The 17805-nt window shown below is 38.0% G+C and overlaps 1 protein-coding gene across 2 annotated transcripts in view; it reads left to right on the top strand.

The window, feature by feature from the left end:
- DOP1A (DOP1 leucine zipper like protein A) overlaps nucleotides 1-17805 on the top strand; it is a 62043-nt gene that overhangs the window by 13217 nt on the left and 31021 nt on the right. For both annotated transcript variants that reach the window (XM_062572805.1, XM_062572804.1), the window contains exons 9-16: nucleotides 1366-1486; nucleotides 2214-2333; nucleotides 5207-5321; nucleotides 5770-5799; nucleotides 6223-6456; nucleotides 8824-9448; nucleotides 15032-15306; nucleotides 16020-16172. In XM_062572805.1, coding sequence (XP_062428789.1) covers nucleotides 1366-1486; nucleotides 2214-2333; nucleotides 5207-5321; nucleotides 5770-5799; nucleotides 6223-6456; nucleotides 8824-9448; nucleotides 15032-15306; nucleotides 16020-16172 — 1673 coding nt within the window. The remainder of the gene's footprint in view (nucleotides 1-1365; nucleotides 1487-2213; nucleotides 2334-5206; nucleotides 5322-5769; nucleotides 5800-6222; nucleotides 6457-8823; nucleotides 9449-15031; nucleotides 15307-16019; nucleotides 16173-17805) is intronic.

Raw genomic sequence — 17805 nt, 5'->3', positions numbered from 1 at the left:
CTTTTGGGAATAATTTGAATATTCTCATTCATTGAATATACACATAGAGTTGAGAAATATTAACAACAAAATAATTACTTTTTTCAGAAGAATTTATTATTAACAAAGCAAATGTATTTTTGTTTTGATTTTCTTTTTAATTTTCCATTCCCTGTTTTTGAAGTATTTAGATTTAATTTTCAATAGATAAGTGCAAAGGACTATGGGACAGAAGTAGATGATTAAGGATTTTTAATCCTATTTACCTTTAATAGCTACTTACCTTTTTCTTTGGAATAACAAAGCTTCAGGATTACCAGAAATATCAAAATCATTTCCTAAGCCTGTCCTACAGTTTGAGGGAGAATAATAAAAGGATAAAACTGCAAGAATTTTAAGACTATGATTTGGGAAGTAAGTGATTTGCAAAGTGGAGTACAGCGATCAAAATTTTTGACAAGAACTTGACTTCCCAATAATTTGTGATTTCTGGGGGTCACATTTTCAGTCTCAATATCAAATCAAGATTTCATTAAGCAAGCAGATCTTTGAGGGTTCTTCTGGCAAATTGAGATGGAAGAAGGTAATAGGGATTTTACTTAAGCCAAGAACAGTACTCCAACTGAAGGCAGTTCTATGAGGCTAGGAAAAGCACTAGAAAGCAAAAGATATTTTAAGCAGAATCACATTGAACTCATTTCAAAGCAAGCTTTTTCTCCTTAAAATTTAGAATTTGCTCTAATCTGAAGGGGAGGGCACTATTTTCAAAGAGTGTCCTGCAAAGTTTGTCCGGCATTAAAGAACACTCACCTCAATTTAATGAGAATAAAGATGCTCAAAATATTTTACGTTGTAGTTTTTCATTTAAATATTTGAGTAAATTTTCTGTATGGTAATATCATGGGCTAGCTTTTGTGGCTGGATATTTGAAACTGGTCAATTGAAAATTCCATTTCATCAGGAAGCTATGTAGTCATGTTTACATGTTACAGAGCTGAGCCCCTTCCCATGAAGAGGAAGGGTATATTGGCTTGCACATGGATTAAATTAATGTGGCTACCTACTACCTAGATTTCGAATGGGATGTGTTTGTATCCAGTGTATCCAGGCATCATTGTACACATAAGGGCAAAGAAGCTTGTGCTTCAGTGTACTCTCAGTTTTACAATTACTCTGGAATGCAAGCAAAAAAAAAAAAAAAAAAAAAAAGAAAAAGAAAAAAAAGAAAAAAAGCTTCTGTAACTGAATAGTTTATTCATGGAGTTGAACAAAAGGAATTTTATCGTTTCAGGAACCAAAACCAGCTAATGATTTGGTTAGTGTTTAGATACGGACTTCTGCAGGGCCATAACACACAAGATTGTCATTGCTGGTATTTCTCTTTAGGCCCTGCCATCCTAGAGGATGTATTGATTGAAGTGTTTCGAACATTATACACACAGTGCAAAGCAGAACTGGAGCTTCAGGCAGAACCTTCTTTCAACAAAGACCACACACAGCTAAGCAGGTGGATAATGAGTATAATGTATTTTGTAAAAATAAGAAGTAAAATAGATAATTTTTTTTTTAAATGCACAAAGTATGCTGTATCTAAGCCACAACTGTGAAGCCTATGGGACTGTGACCATGGTTTTAAATGATGCAGGTTCCACTGATGTTAATTACAACCTTGCATTTGATGCAAAGGTCTGAAGGGCTATGCCTTTAATTTTTAAAAAATTTAGCATACTTTTTACTCTTTCCCCACAGCAGAAATGTTCAGCTGGTGCAGCTGAAGTCTGCATCTCAGTAGTATAGATCAGTTGTGGCATTCTTTACAACTCTGTCCTTAAAAAAAAAAAAAAAAAAAGGAATGCTACAGGACAGCATTAAAAGGGGAACGAAAAGAGCATTAAAGATTTGTGCTGAGTATCTTAAAACACAGGGAGAAGAAGGAAGTGCAAAGGGAGGAAAAATAAGGAATGTAAGAATGATCATGGGAAAACAGATCTAATAAAAATATGTGGTAAAAAGACAAACAATAAAGGGAAGATAGACAGGAAACCTGGCAACTGTGCAGAAACATTGGTATGTGGAGCCTGCATACTGAGCAGTAGAGCAGCAGCTACCAGAGAGATGAAGGGGAGATGATTCATCAGTGTCAAGTAGCTGTGGGTAAATTCAGGGTGATGTGTGGTTACATAACTCAGAAACAAAGTGTAACAATATAACATGTTCTTTTTATTTTCTTTTAGCAAACTGAGAGAAAATAAGAGAACAGCGGAACTGATTAAAACTGCCAATCTTCTCTTTAATTCTTTTGAGCCTTATTATATGTGGGATTATATTGCTCGTTGGTTTGAAGAATGTTGCAGGTAGGTTTTAACACTTAATTGCTGTATGTAAAATTGAAGTTAGCTTTTGTTCTATAAACTTTTTTTTAAAGAAATTAGTCTGATCTGATCGTTCTGGCTATAAGTCTTTTAATTCCCCATCTCTTTAATTTTGACCCTTTGGTTATTAGTCAAGTATGATTAGTGGTCGTAGCGTCATGATTACTCACAAAATCAGTGTGTGGGTGAAAACGAGCCGCCTGCTGAAGGGAAGACTCCAGAGTGACCTCAAAGCTTGTTTGTCTTGTTCTCTTTGCCCCATGCATGATTATTCCTTGTGTACCTACCCAACTGGTCCTCTTCACCAAGAGTCAGCTGTGGAGTATGTTGTCTCTTGTCCTGTTCTTTCAGGGAAGAAGTGGGGGAGGCCTGTAAGGGTTAAGGGAGGGAATGTAGTACGTAAAGGAGAACTAGAAATAATAAAGGGAGGGAGTTGAGGTCCGAGACACCCACAAGAGAGCAGAGGTGGTTGTGGTGGCAGTGAATATATGATGCAGAAATTTCAAATTAAATCAGTAATAAATGAAGCTTTTGTCTTTGCTTTAGAGAACAGCTAAATAATATATAAAGATATTTGGGCAGTAGGCTGACTATGAGCCGACACTGTTGTCGTCATTAATAAGCCAAACGATGTCCTGAGCTACATTAGAGGGAATATGGGCCACAGGTGAAGGGAAGTTTTTCCCTTCACTTGGTGTTACTAAGGCCGCATGTGGAATATAGTGTCCTGCTTGGGCATGCCAATTAAGGAAGAGTGTAGAGAAACTGAAGAGGCTCCAGTAAAGGCCAGAGGCCTAGGATACATGACCTAGAAGGAGCAGTTAAGAGAGCTGAGCTTATTCTGGTCTGACAAAGAGAAGACTAAGCAAGGGAAGGACTTTCATAGCACCCTGATTTCTTGAAGGACGTTCACAAAGGTCATGGAGAAACAAGGGGCAGCAAGGAGCAGTGATTAGGGAGGTTCAGACTGGACTTTCTGAAAAGCTTTGCTAGGAGGACAGTGCAGCACTCGAGCAGATTACCCAGAAAGGCTGTGAAACCTCCTTCAAAGTTTCCAGGACACCACTAGACAAAACTGCAGCTGACCTTATCTAGTGTTTTCAATAGTCCTGCTCAGTGTGGGAGAGTAGATGAACACCCTTCCAACTAACACTTCTATGATTTGTTTATGTTTTGGACCAACTCTGAATTCCAAAAATAAAGCAGTCTGTGACCAACTAACAAGGAAGTGAAAATTTGTCTATAAATAATTGGATGTTACTGTGAGCATAGATACCTGGTTGCCTTATTAGTAAACAAATGTACTTCTGGAATATGAGAATGTTTATCTACATAAGCTACTGTACTATATAAGTTGTTTCCTTCTTGAATAGGATATGCCTTTAAGTGAAAACTTACCTAATCATTTTTAAACTATGAATTTATAAATTATCTTTACAGCATCTAGTCTGATTGCCATATCAGAGTTGCTACTTTTTCACAACAGATTCTGATATCCATCTGAATTTGTCTTAGGCTTTTTGTTATCCTTTTTCCCTACTGAAAATTTAAAAAAAGAATTTCTTTTACCTGGTATTTTTCCCCATTTAAGTATCATTCACTGCAGCTGAGCCTTCTCTCAAAATTATTTTTGATGAACAGCTCAGCAAGTTTAATTTGAGTCTTTCTTTGTGAGGTATTACAGTTGAGCAAATGTATGAGTAATTTATGAAATAGATCTTCCTGAGTAGCAGCGCAGAATTCTAAAAAGAACTTAAGTGTTACATCACTTACACAGATGGGCCATTTCACTGAACTGTAAATAGGCTACTGGTTTTAGGAGAAAATGTGTCTGTTCTTAGAAAGGTACAGTAATTTGATGGGCTGTCAGTTAAGTAGAGTGCTTTTTTTTTTTTTTTTTTTTTTAATTTAGATTCCTAACAGGATACAGTTTGCACATCTTAAAAAAAATACTTGATAAATACTTTTAAATTGTTTTCTCCACATTTAGTAGGCAACAGTGCTAGTCATTCTTTAGTCAACACTGTCTTCCATCATATAATCAGTACATATGGTCTTGCTGTCGCTGTTTCAGGCTTGGTTTCTGCATTGCTTTTACTGTTTCAAGTAAATCCGCCCTGGAGATATATGTTCATGAGTTCTTCCAGAACAGCGAGAAAGGATTAGTATAATTAACTCTTGTTGAAAATGTGACAGGTACCTCTCCTCTCCCAACCACATACGCACAATGTGGAGAAAGAAAAATACTGTTTCTTTGTTCATATTTTTTGTTTTCAAAGTCTTCAGATAACAGCATGATTTCAGACTGTGTTTGCATTCCTCCTAAATTCACACAGCAGTGTAACTCCCCAGATTTTGAATTCTTGTCAGTATTAAAACAGTGGAGTCAATTGATGCTGAAGGAGGACATTTAGAAGAGCTTGTTTTGTTTTCATCTTGCTCAGCTTTAAAGCTTCATGGGCCTTTTATTTTGTTTTTCTTTGTCTCAGATGCTTAATGCTTTGGCTTTAGATCTCCTCCAAATGACTGTGCTTCCATTAAAATTATCCCTTTGGTGCCTGTGCTAATTCTAGAAGATACTGCTGTATATTGTGGAGTCACAAACACAATTTTCTGTAGCCTGATGTTGCTTATGTTATGAGTGAATATTATTGTATGGTAAAAGGTGTTACTGATGGCATGCCTTCAGAAGAAGGAGCAATGGGGCCAAATAAAACGCTTTAAAGTAAAAGGAGAGACCATTTATTTGTGTATAAGGATCAACTCTGATACGTGTAGCTTTGCATTAACTTACAGAAACATGGTGAGTGTAGAACAAACAAGCAAAGTTTTGAAACCCTATTTGAATTTTGCAGGAGGACATTACATGCCAGACTTCAAACTGGACCTGGAGGTGGTAGTGAGCAATCTGAGTTACCCCTGACAAATTTCTGCTTGTTAGTGGATTTTTTATTGGATATAGTTTCTTTGGTAAGAATTTCTTTACTCATTGCTTATACTGGAATCCTGTATATTGATAGTCTACAGAAATACTGTATCTGCTTTATTAAATTTTGTTCTCAAAAAGATATTGCCGTAAATTGGTAGGCGCAGGCACCTTTAGAAGAAGCATTGTTTTCATTGATAATTTTCAATAGACTGTTTGGATATAAACAGAAAAGTTTTTTATGATGTATTTACCTGATTTTTTTTTAATTTATCTTAATTTTTTTCCTCTAAAACCTATATTGTATTACAAGCATAGGCTTTTGTAGTTCTATATGCTAGTTTAGATGTGCAGCTTTCTTTTAAGGCTTTTTTAAATGTCATAGTAAATGCATCTTCTTTTTCTACTGGCATTGCTTAATATAGCAAAGACTGTTGGAACTGTTTTTTCTATACCTATCTTTCCTCAATTCTTTGCTTTCTCATTTCAAAGCCTACTAGAAGTATGAGAGTGCTGTGTCAGGTATGGTTATCAGCCTGTTTTCCCTTTAGTTATTAATGATTTTTTTTAATTATTTATTCTTAAGTTTGTATGTTAAGATTATTAAAATAATACTGGAGTAGCAGTCTTTAGCCTTATTGTTGCATTTTGTAATGTGTTTGTACTGTAATGAACAAGATTAAAAATTCTGAGAGAAGCTAGATACATTTTTATTTGTTGATTACACAGTGAAAAAGTTCCTCTTAACTATATGATTCCATAAAATTTTGGAAATAAAGCATGCAGTTCTTATTATCAGATTTGGGGATTTTTGTTTTCCTTTTTTCTATTTTTCCAATGTTTAGAATACAGTTAAGGAAAAGATGGTTACTACTGTTATAAAAAAAATAACTTTTAGGGTGGAATTTGCATTATAATTCATGAGCTTTACTGTTTCTTTATTAGGAGACTTATATTGAAATACAAACAGAACATTTGCCTCAGCTGTTGCTCAGAATGATTTCTGCGTTGACAAGTCATCTTCATACATTGCACTTGTCTGAGCTTACTGATTCTCTCAGACTTTGCTCCAAGATCCTTAGTAAGGTTCAACCTCCGTTACTGTCTGCGGGTACAGATGGTATCCTGCAGCTTCCTAGTGGACACAGCAGCTCTATCAAAGAATGGGAAAATAAAAAGGCAAGTGGTTATATCTCACAGCATCTTGGAAAAATACATTTTGTGTGTGATAGATTTGTTCTGTGGGAAAAAAAAAGTGGGCTTTCTGAATCAGTGTTGGACCACCAAGTCTTTCGTTAGATTTAGTTCAACTTACCCATCAGGACTCCTAGGTTCTTTATGCAGAGCTGCTCAGTCTGTACTGTTGCATAGGGATATTCTGTTCCAGATGCTGGATTTTATCCTTTTTGAACTTCATAAGGTTCCTTTTGGCCCATTTCTCCAGCTTGTCAAAATTGCTGTGTTTGGCAGCCTCACCTTCTACTGTATTGATTGTTCTCCCCAGTTTGGTGTCATCAGCAAACTTGCTGAAGATGCATTTAGTCTAGTTGTCTAGGGTGCTGATGAAGATGTTAAACAAGTAGCAGCCCCAGTATGTACCCCTGGCAAATGCCACTTGGCATTGACAGCAAGTGGCTGTCAGTGGGACATTCTGCTTTTGTCTGTGGCTTTTGATAGAAGGTAAAGTGAAATTAAGTCCCTCACATCTGGTATCTTGTATGTCATATTTTGTAAGATTTTTTTGCCTTGCCAAGCTGCTTTTTGGTACGCCTTAACATAGGAGACAGCAAAAGTTTTCTCAAACCAATTTTATTTCAGAGTCTTTCTACATCTCTGTTAAAGCAAGATGTAATGCACTATATATAATGATGACAATATTGGTTTTATTTAGTTATGAAAAAATTATTCAGATTTTCCTCTGGGAGAGGGAGACATGGATTACACTCAAACTCTGTGCTGAGGACTTGTATACGATGTTTGCCAGCAAGACAGAACTTACAGATCCTGTTCATAGTGGCAAATGTTGCCAGAGGTCTGTGATATGGCTAATTAAGAAGTATGTAGGGATGCTATTACCTCTATCTACTTAGTATATAGGGATGCTATTTACTTGCTTCCCCCTAATCCTTGCATTTCTGCCTAAGTTGCCTCCTTGTTCACCTCATGTTCTCACTGGCAAACAGAGACTGTACTATCAGTTACCAACAGGACTCTTAAGAGGTTAGAAAGGGGCAGAAAGCCTCTGTGGATTTATTTTGAGTAGATCAAATGGATCAAATATGTGTGTATTCTGACCTGATGTAAACTTGATGCAGATAATGCATCACAAAAACCATGATTGCTGGAACAACCCTTCCTTCTTGTTTACAGAAAATGTCTTTTGTTTGTTCTAGTTGCAAATCATTAGTATTTTAAAAATAAAGTTTATTTCTTGTTCTATAATTATAACCTTTTATCTGAAAGAAATCCCCAACTTCCATATCTTGGGGTTGGAAAGAGGCTAGTTACTTAATGTTATGCTATACATGTAAGAATAACTAAAATTTCATTCAAATATAAATTGTGTTGTGCAGTAATGAGAATAAATTTTATTAGTTTATTAATATAAGTATAGCTTATTAGTATAAGCAAGTATTAGCTTATTAGTATGACTTTATTAGTATAACTGTGGAGATGAGAAATTTTTTTTTAGCTTGTGAAATAATTTATTCTTCATTTACAGCTCTACAATTCACCTCTTTTTATAAGATATTTTGACAATTGTAATATTGAAAGACAATGATCCTGTCGTCTTATAGTTACATATCACTTTGAGCTGTGGTTCTTTTATCTCATATTTAGACAGGTTTTAGGTTAAAATTAAATTAATCACTAGTGTGATTGTTTACTTGTGCAGTAGAATCTTTAAAACTGTGATCGGGGAAGTGTGTACATCTACTCTTTCAGGTCGTCCCATTCTTCTTTCCTGAAATCTCCTTCACCCAGAGGCATCTTGCACTTCTTTATGACTGCAGTAGTTTTCCAATCAATGGACTGGAAGTCTTTTCCTTTGTAGAAAGAAGAACATGCCAAAATTAAAAGTACTAAATCTAAAATCTTCCTAGCTAAAATGACCACAAACCAACATAGTTTAGTGTTCTTCTTACTGCTGGAAGTGAGGACTTTTTTTATTTTTTATTTATGAGCACTATGATGGTTATCCTGGGTATTTGCACTTTGGGATTCTTTACGTATTATTGCTTTTAACTTTTTATTCATATCATAGTCATATCTTTTTTTTTAACTAAAGTATTTTGTTTGATAATTTGTATAGATAGATAGTTGGCTTGGTCGGGGTTCTTTAAGAGTGATTTAAGCTGTTACTGAAAGAGCTCCTTAAGAAAAAAATACCAAGCATTATTTTGTATAAAATATATTTATATGAATAGATATAAATTAAATCTTGAATAAAAATTTAGAACTCCTGTTGCATTCAAGCTGGCCAGCAAATAAATAATTTCTTACTAAACCCATTTTGAAGAACCACTGAACTTTTGTCTCGATTAGGTGCCCTCAATTTCGCTTGACAATCCTAATGATGTATTTGAAGACGGTGAAAATCCTCCAAGCAGTCGGTCATCAGAAAGTGGCTTCACTGAGTTTGTACAATACCAGGCGGATACATCTGATGATATTGATAGAGCATTGAATGAAGGTCATGGTGCACCCAGCATCCCTATTATTGGTAGCACATCCTCAGAGACTGAGACAGCGTCAACCGTGGGATCCGAGGAAACCGTTGTACAGCTTCCTTCCCTAATGACACAGGGGACAGCAACTCGAAGTGGGAAGACAATCCAAAAGACTGCAATGCAGTGCTGTTTGGAGTATGTCCAACAGTTTTTAACCAGATTTATCAACTTGTATATCATTCAGAGTAATTCCTTGTCTCAGCCATTAGGGACAGAGCTTCCAGTGGACCCCACTGGAGAGCAAGGGCAGACCACAAAATGGGATAGAGAATCACAAGGAGATGCTAAGGTGAAGAAAACAAACAAGAAGAAAACACCAAAAGAATACCTTCCTGCCTTTATTGCTGCTTGTCAGCTGTATCTTGAATGTTCGAGCTTTCCTGTTTACATTGCTGAGGGAAACCGTACTTCAGAATTACATGCTGGGAAACCTGAAGTTGGTATGTGGCACTCTTCTTTGTTCTTTGCTTTTAAAATATTTTCTTTCAAAAATATTTAAAATAACAGTAGTCAGTAATGTTGTTGCTTGTTATTCCTCTCAAACATATGTTTCCTTCTGTATTAATTGGTTTGCTTTTTTGGACTGAACTGTTTCTTAATAGATTTTAAGAACATTGCTGATTTTGCATGGAATTTGACACTAACCAATTTTGAGGTGAAAAATATAAATTATACTGAAGTCTGAGAGTGGAATCTAGATTTTCAGATGTTGCTCCTTGCTATATAGATGCAGGAATGTTTTCTTATGTCACAAAAAAATATTGTCAGCTTTGCCATATATATATATATATATATATATATATATGTTTAATAGTTACAAGCTGACATCAAATACGGTTTTAGCTTTATTTTAGCAATTTTGGATTGATTTGCACATTGATTACTTTGTGGAATGTATGGAAGTTATAAGCTTCTGTTGAATGAAATTCACACCAGCTAAGAATTTCAAAAGTTTGTTTGCTTCTGTTAAAAGTTAAAGCAATTATTTCCTTAAGAAACAACTGATGCAAACAATTCTTCTGGCTATGATTGTATCAGAAAAACAAACAAAAAATAGAGGTTTTATGAAGTGTGTATGTATGTGTTCTCAGGTAAGTGTCCTAATTGCAGTCCCACTTCTGGTCTGTGGCTTGAGAGTGATTGCCTTAAGATGGTATTATGGTGGAGGTACTAGACACATACAAGGAATTGTAATTACAATAACTTTGGCTAATCTCAGAGTCTTCTGTGGCTTTATTTTCCTTGAAAACTTGGAATTTGTTTTTATCCATAACTTTCAAAATGCCACTGCTTGGAGAGATGATAATTTTTTGTCATTCAATAACAAATGCATTGATTTAACAGATGACTGCTTCTTCTGTTCTTATAATATTTTAACTATATTATGTATGTCTTCATTACACAAGCAGGAGTAGAGTGTCTTTGACTTTGTGAGATCCAGATATGTCAAATATTTATATGCCAGTTAAAGGCAGCTTGGTGATAGTTGTGTATTAACTAAGGGTATTGCTTTCCTAAACTCTGCATTCTGTTAACCATTTTCTTGGGCTTGCTATGGGGCTCTCTGACAAAGTTGCATCATGACTTTCAGATTTCCATTTATTAAATAGGTATGCTACCTTTTGCAAAAGATCTGGCATAGAATATTTCTGCTTTTTCCATGATATGACCCTGAAAAATACATCATTTTCAAACACTAACAGCCTGCAAATGAGAGAGTCATGGCTGACGGTAGAGAGGTTTAAAAAGTCAACTGTTTGCTTATTATTATTCTGTGGGTATAACTCTTTCTATCATTGCTGCCTTCTAAAATTTAAAGCAGGAAGCCTGTAGAGCTTGAGTAGTAGTGGTGTCTCCCAGGAAGGCAATCATTCTAGGAATCGTGTTCACTTTGTTAAATGACTTGGTTTTGTGTTGCTCATTCACCACCTGAACTTCTCCATTTGTGATGTTGCATTTGCAGTCTGTGAAAGAGTGTAACTTTGGGGAATGAGCATAGGGTATAGGCGGTTGAAATCAGCTGGGCGGCTTTTATTTCAGACCCAGGTGTCTGGTGTACAGACTGGCAGGACAGCCCAGCGTAGCAATGGGAATGGGCCTGGCCACGCTGTCCAGGGAGTCCTGCTTCTCCTAACTGCCCCAAATGGGATAGCAAGTGGAGGGTAGGAGATGGTAGTTGCCCTAATTCACACGGCAGCCTCTTCTTCATCTACTGATACATTTTTCTACTGCGGAGGAGGCTGGTTTTATTGAAGGGCTCCTGACTGTGTTGTGTTTTTTGATGTTTTTTTCTTGGTGATATAACACTTGCCTTTAATTGATGATGAGAGTCATTGATCTGTTTATAGAAATGAGTCCAGTTATTCTGATACTGGTAGAACATAGTTGTACATAAACTTAGCTGTATGCTTAATTTCTGAAGAAAATGCCTGCTATTTTTAATTGAAGAAATTAAAAAGGGAATTGAGTCACACTCAGGAGAATGTTTATAGCTATAAACTCTAGGACATTAAATTGGAATTGTGTTAGATATATTTAGGTTCTAAATTATATTGCAAAATTATTGTGTATGTAAATTATAAATTTGCGTCTTCCTCCTTTTGATTCTAAATATATGCTGTATTTATGCATATTAAGTGACACTTTCATTTGTGTCTCATTATGGAGTCATTTACTTATTTTAGTAATGCAATCCATAGTCCTTTCATGATAGCATTAAAATAAAAGGGTGCATTATGCATGTGACGCACAAAGGGTGATTTGACTGTCAACTGCGGAGAGTCCTGAATTGGACCCTTGTATGGTAGTAAGTGAGGGGACAGTAAGAAGGGGAAAGTAACAGCCTACTGTGAAAGCGGAATGTTATCTAGTAGGGATAATTTTCTCGCCAAAACCATCAATTGCTGCAGATGCTTTTACTCATCTTGTATGTTTCAAGCAAATCAAAAATATTTTTGTCAGTTAACACTTTATTTACATATATAAGATACTGCAGAGTTATTTTAGGACAAACTGCAGTGTTAAGACTTGTTTGCTCTTCAAGAATTTCCTGAAGGAAAGAAACAAATAAAGGAATGTGCAGTTTACTAAATGTGTAGTTTTGTCTAAAAAATGAATTGAGTGAAAATGAGTTTAATAGAATCAGAAAAGTTGGAAGGGACCTCTGGAGATCATCTAGTCCAACCCGCCTGCTCAAGCAGGGTCACCTACATCACGTTAGACAGGGTTGCATCCAGGCAGACTTTGAAGAGCTCCAGAGAAGGAGACTCCACAACCTCTCTGGGCAACCTGTGCGAGTGCTCTGTCACTCTCACAGGGAAGAAATTCCCCCCCACGCTCAGGCGGAACTTCCTGTGCTTCAATTTGTCCATTGCCTCTTGTCCTGTCAGATGGAGCAACTGAAAAGAGTTTGTCCCCGTCCCCTTGACACCCTCCCTTTAGCTACTTATACACATTGATAAGATCCCCCCTCAGTCTTCTCTTCCCCAGGCTAAAGAGGCCCAGCTCTTGCAGCCTTTCCTCCTAGGGTAGATGCCCCAGCACTCTGATCATCTTCGTAACCACATGCTGGCTTCTCTCCCGTAGCGCCATGTCTCTCTTGTAATGGGGAGCCCAGAACTGGACACAGCACTCGAGATGAGGCCTCCCCAGGGCTGCGTAGAGGAGCAGGATCACCTCCCTCAAGCTGCTGGCAACAGTCTTCCCAATGCACCCCAGGATACCATTGACCTTCCTGACCACAAGGGTGCATTGCTGGCTCATGGTCAATCTGTCATCCACCAGCACTCCCAGATCTTTCTCTGCAGAGCTGCTCTCCAGCAGGTCAGCCCCAGCCTGTTCTGGTGCCTACGGTTATTTTTCCCTAGGTGCAGGACTCTGCACTTGCCCTTGTTGAACCTCTTGAGGTTCCTCTCCACTCAGCTCTCCAGCCTTTCCAGGTCTCTCTGAATGGCAGCACAGCCCTCAGGTGTGTCACCCACTCCTCCCTGCTTCGTATCATCTGCAGACTTGCTGAGGAAGCATTCTGTCTCTTCGTCCAGGTCATTGATGAAGAAGTTGAACAGGATGTGACCCAGTCCTGAGCCCTGGGAGACGCCACTAGCCACAGGCCTCCAGCTAGACTCCACACCACTGATGATGGCCCTCTGAACTCTTCCTTTCAGCCAGTTCTCAATCCACCTCCTTGTCCCCTCATCTATCCCACACTTGTTGAGCTTCTCTAGGAAGATGTTATGGGAGACAGTGTCAAAAGCCTTGCTGAAGTCAAGGTGCACAACATCCGCTGCTCTCCCCTCATCTCCCCAGCCAGTCATTGCATCATAGAAGGCTGTCAGGTTGGTTAAGCAGGATTTCCCCTTGGTGAATCCATGCTGGCTACTCCTGATCACCTTCTTTTCCTCCACATGCTCAGAGGTGACATCCAGAATGAGCTGTTCCATCATCTTTGCAGGGATGGAGGTGAGGCTGACCAGCCTGTAGTTTTGTGGGTCCTCCTCCTTGCCCTTTTTGAAGACTGGAGTGACATTGGCTTTCTTCCAGTCCTCAGTCAGCTCTCCAGTTCTCCAGGACCTTTCCAAGATGATGGAGAGTGGCCTGGCAACAACATCTGCCAGCTCCCTTCTGTACCTGTGGATGCATCCCATCCGGGCCCGTGGATTTGTGGATGTCTAGACTGCCCAGAAGGTCTCTGATCCTTTCCTTCTCAACCAGAGGAAAGTCTTCCCTTCTCCAGACCTTCTCCCTCACATCTAGGCTATGGGATTCCTGAGGGTTGCCCTTAGCAGTGAAGACTGAAGCAAAGAAGGCATTCAGTAACTCTGCCTCCTCTGTATCCCTTGTCAGCAGGGCCCTCGCCCCGTTCAGTAGTGGGCCCACATTTTCCTGAGTCCTCCTCTTGCTGCTGATGTATTTGAAGAAGCCCTTCCTGTTGTCCTTGACATTCCTTGCCAGACTCAATTCCGGCTGGGCCTTAGCCTTCCTCGCCGCATCTCTACATACTCTGACTGCATTCCTATAATTCTCCCAAGCAGCCTGTCCCCTCTTCCACATTCTGTGTACTTTCTTCTTCTGTCTGAATTTCGCCAGGAGCTCCTTGCTCACCCATGCAGGTCTCCTGCCCCCTTTGCTGGACTTCTTTCGCATTGGGATGCACTGCTCTTGAGCTTGGAGGAAGTGATGTTTGAATACAAGCCAGCTGTCCTGGACCCCCCCTTCCTTGTAGGGCGTTAACCCATGAGATTCCTCCAAGTAGGTCTCTGAAGAGCCCAAAGTCTGCTCTGCTGAAGTCCAGGGTTGCAATCCTGCTTGTTGCCTTACTTCTTTCCTGCAGGATCCTGACCTCCACCATCTCATGGTCACTGCAGCCAAGGCTGCCCCCAACCTTCACATCTCTAACCGGTGTCTCTCTGTTTGTAAGGATAAGGTCCAGCAGGACACCCTTCCTCGTAGGCTTCTCCACCACTTGTGACAAGAAGTTATCATCAATGCATTGCAGGAGCCTCCTGGGCTGCTTCTGCCTTGCTGTGTAGTCCCTCTAGCAGATGTCAGGGTGTTTGAAGTCCCCCGTGAGAACCAGGGCCTATGATCATGAGGCTACTTCCAGCTGTCTATAGAAGGCCTCATCAACTTTTTCTTCCTGGTTAGATGGCAAGTTGAATGACAATGAGTTGAGAATGAAAATGAAACCAAGAAAAATGAGTTCAATTGATTTTCATGGATGTAATTCCATAAAATGTATTTTTTCTCTTTCTTGTTTAAGTTTTGATATTTGCTTTTAGTTACTAAATATTTAAGGGATATAGTATTATATTCTTAAGTATATTATTCTAAAGGTAAAGATAAAAAGATACATCAGTATTTCTCTCCTGCATACATTTTTCTACACACACAGTGAGAGGGTTGAAGTATGAAAAGTAAAGAGCAATCATGGATGTGATTTTGAGATATAAGAAGAAAAATGAATAACATTTAAAACCATTGTTAAATGAAAATATTTTGTATTTACTTATTTATTTTTATTTCAGACTGTGAACAAGTGCAACCTCCACTGTGGCTTCAGACGTTAATGAATGCTTGCAAACAAGCAAGCGATTTCAGCATTCAAGGTGTTACTATTTCCCTTGTGATGGACTTGGTTGGATTGACTCAATCTGTTGCTCTTGTCACTGGAGAAAATCTGAACAGTGTGGAAACTGCTCAGCCTCTTAGCCCTAACCAGGGAAGAGTGGCTGTGGTCATTAGACCTCCCCTTACCCAAGGCAACCTGAGATACATGGCTGAAAAGACAGATTTCTTCAAGGTACTGTGCATTATGCATACTCATTAATATTTTCTTTAGATTATTTTTTCTGGCTGGTGAAGACTGACAGTCTTTGCCATTTTCTTGTTCTTGATATGGCAAGTCAAACAACTTTGCTGAGTGTTTTGACAACAGTTGTAGTCCAGGTTAGGCTCTAAATGAAAATATGTAATCAGCTTTCCAACTGTGAAGTGTTTACTGTTTGCTCAAGTGAAAACACTTGATTGGTTCAAGATTTTGAGAATATAAATGAAAACTGATTGAATAGCATCACTAACATCTGGCGGTAGCAAAGGTTTGAAACTGAGCTGTACAAAATATACATATTGTATAATACATAATCTGACAAACTACTCTTTCTGCATTTGTAATTTACATAAGAAATAATCTCTGAGAGGACTGGCCACAGAGCATATTAGGTAGTTAATTATAGTCTACTGGAAGGCTTCCTTCTGTTTCTAGAGATGACTGAGTTCTGGCTCTTAGCAGGAATGATTTATGTCGTGAGTTAATGCAGTGTTTTAAACAGTTGCTTACATTCATATAAATAGAAAAGAACAGTTTTGTAGATAGCTTGTTAGTCATACGGTATCATCAGATGGAGTGTCTTCCATCACTGCAAGTATCTCAAAATAGTTTAGAGGAGGACAAAAAACCAAAATATGATACTCATTCAGTTGTCTTTTTTGCAACATTTATTTTCATGTACAAAGCATATAGCTTTAACTCTCTGGGACCAGTTGGGTGATGGAACTCCTCAGCATCATCAGAAGAGTGTGGAGCTCTTCTATCAGCTACACAACCTTGTTCCATCTTCTAGCATTTGCGAAGATGTTATTAGTCAGCAGCTGACTCACAGAGACAAGGTAAGTTGTTCTCATGGTTACTAAAAGACAAGTTAAATGTATGCTTTCTTTTAGAGAAACATGTTTGGAAAAAGGACATGGTGCTTCACTGGAGGGCATAAATAACTCCAGTATTTTTTAAATGTTGCCTTTTATTTATATGACTGTTTCAAACATTAAAAATACTTGCCTTTTATGCAGAATGTCAGATTTGTCCACCCTCTGGCATTACCACTCTTTCCTGTGTTCCTACTCACAAGAACACCTAATCTTATCTCTGTAATTGATTCCTGTTTTCATGACATCTTGGTGTTTCACAAATATTGATTCCTTTTTCCTCATTCTGCTTCTCTGGAGAACAGGGAATAATTTGTACAAAGGAACATTATCAATAAAGATAAAGTCTTAATCAAAGCATGTAAAAAAGGCCTGGTAATGGTAGGAATTGGACCTAGATTTTCTGGATTCCAGCTCTTCTTTCACTGTGCAGCTTCTTCGGATTTAAGCATTTATTTTGCTTTATCCTAACCAACTGTAGTCCAGCCTTCCTAGGTGCACCCTCCTATTTCATCTAATTCTTGCATCTTGTCAAATTATTTATCTTAATATAGCATCTATGCCCTTCAGCTTTCTTTCCTCCATGGAACTTGGAGTAAAAACTAAGTTTTGTCATTACCACACCTGAGTCTTTTTTTTTTTTTTTTTTTTTTTTTTTTTTGATAGTGATGTTGGGTATTTTCTCTCTGAAGACAGTCATCAGTGGCACTCTTTATCTTTCTATTCTTTTGGGTCTCTCTATTCTTTTCCTCTGACATCAGTTGTCTTTACTGCCTTTGTTATTGTGCAACCACCTCTTTTACAGGTCTGTTTTTGGTTTCTTTCGCTTGCCTTGAGGAACATCCTTCTGAGTCTGCTGCATTTGATGTTACTGGTTTGCTGCTTCTGCCTTAATTTCTTTTTTCTCTGAGAGTGAATTTGTTTTCTTTGTCTTTCTGACCATTCATACATTATCTTGTTCTTTTTGTAACAGCTAATGTAAATATCAGACCAAAGAGCCACTTGTAATTAATAAGGTTTTACTTTATTTGCAGATCCCAAGAGCTATGCTTGATATTTCTGAGCTCCATCCTCTGCAACTTCTCTCAGTTAACTATTTCTCACTGGAGTGTTTCTGTAACAGTTTTTTTTCCTTCAAGTTGTCAGTTAAGAGGCTCCTGTACAATTCTTCCCAATTTCATGTGGCTCATTTTTTCTCTAGTTATTTGTCTTTGTCAGAAATGATCAAAATTTAAATCTCATATGCTTGCCACATCTAGAGGACAACTAATAAACTGCTCTACAGTAATTGCTAGATTTCTTTGCATCTGCATCTTTGTGGAAGTACTCTTGCTTTATCTGCTATAACTGACATGACAGCTGGGTTGCAAGTTTTCTGCACGTTCATTTTGAGTATGTTGCTGAAGCTACTCTTTTCTTGAAGGTCTTTTTTTCCATCTCTATCTCCTGTAAAAGCTGTGGACCATGATCAGAGAAGAACCTTTTGAATGATCTGAGAGCTGCTTCTCTGCCTGATAATATAATATTATCTGTCTGATAATAGTATTTGGTTTCTCGTTAGTACTTTGTAATTTGTCCTAACTCCTGTTATGGTACC

This window comes from Rhea pennata, chromosome 3, assembly GCF_028389875.1.
Source record: "Rhea pennata isolate bPtePen1 chromosome 3, bPtePen1.pri, whole genome shotgun sequence".
In the NCBI taxonomy this organism is placed as follows: Eukaryota; Metazoa; Chordata; class Aves; order Rheiformes; family Rheidae; genus Rhea; species Rhea pennata.
Note: the sequence above shows the minus strand (reverse complement) of the source record. Positions and strands in the feature narration are given on the sequence as shown.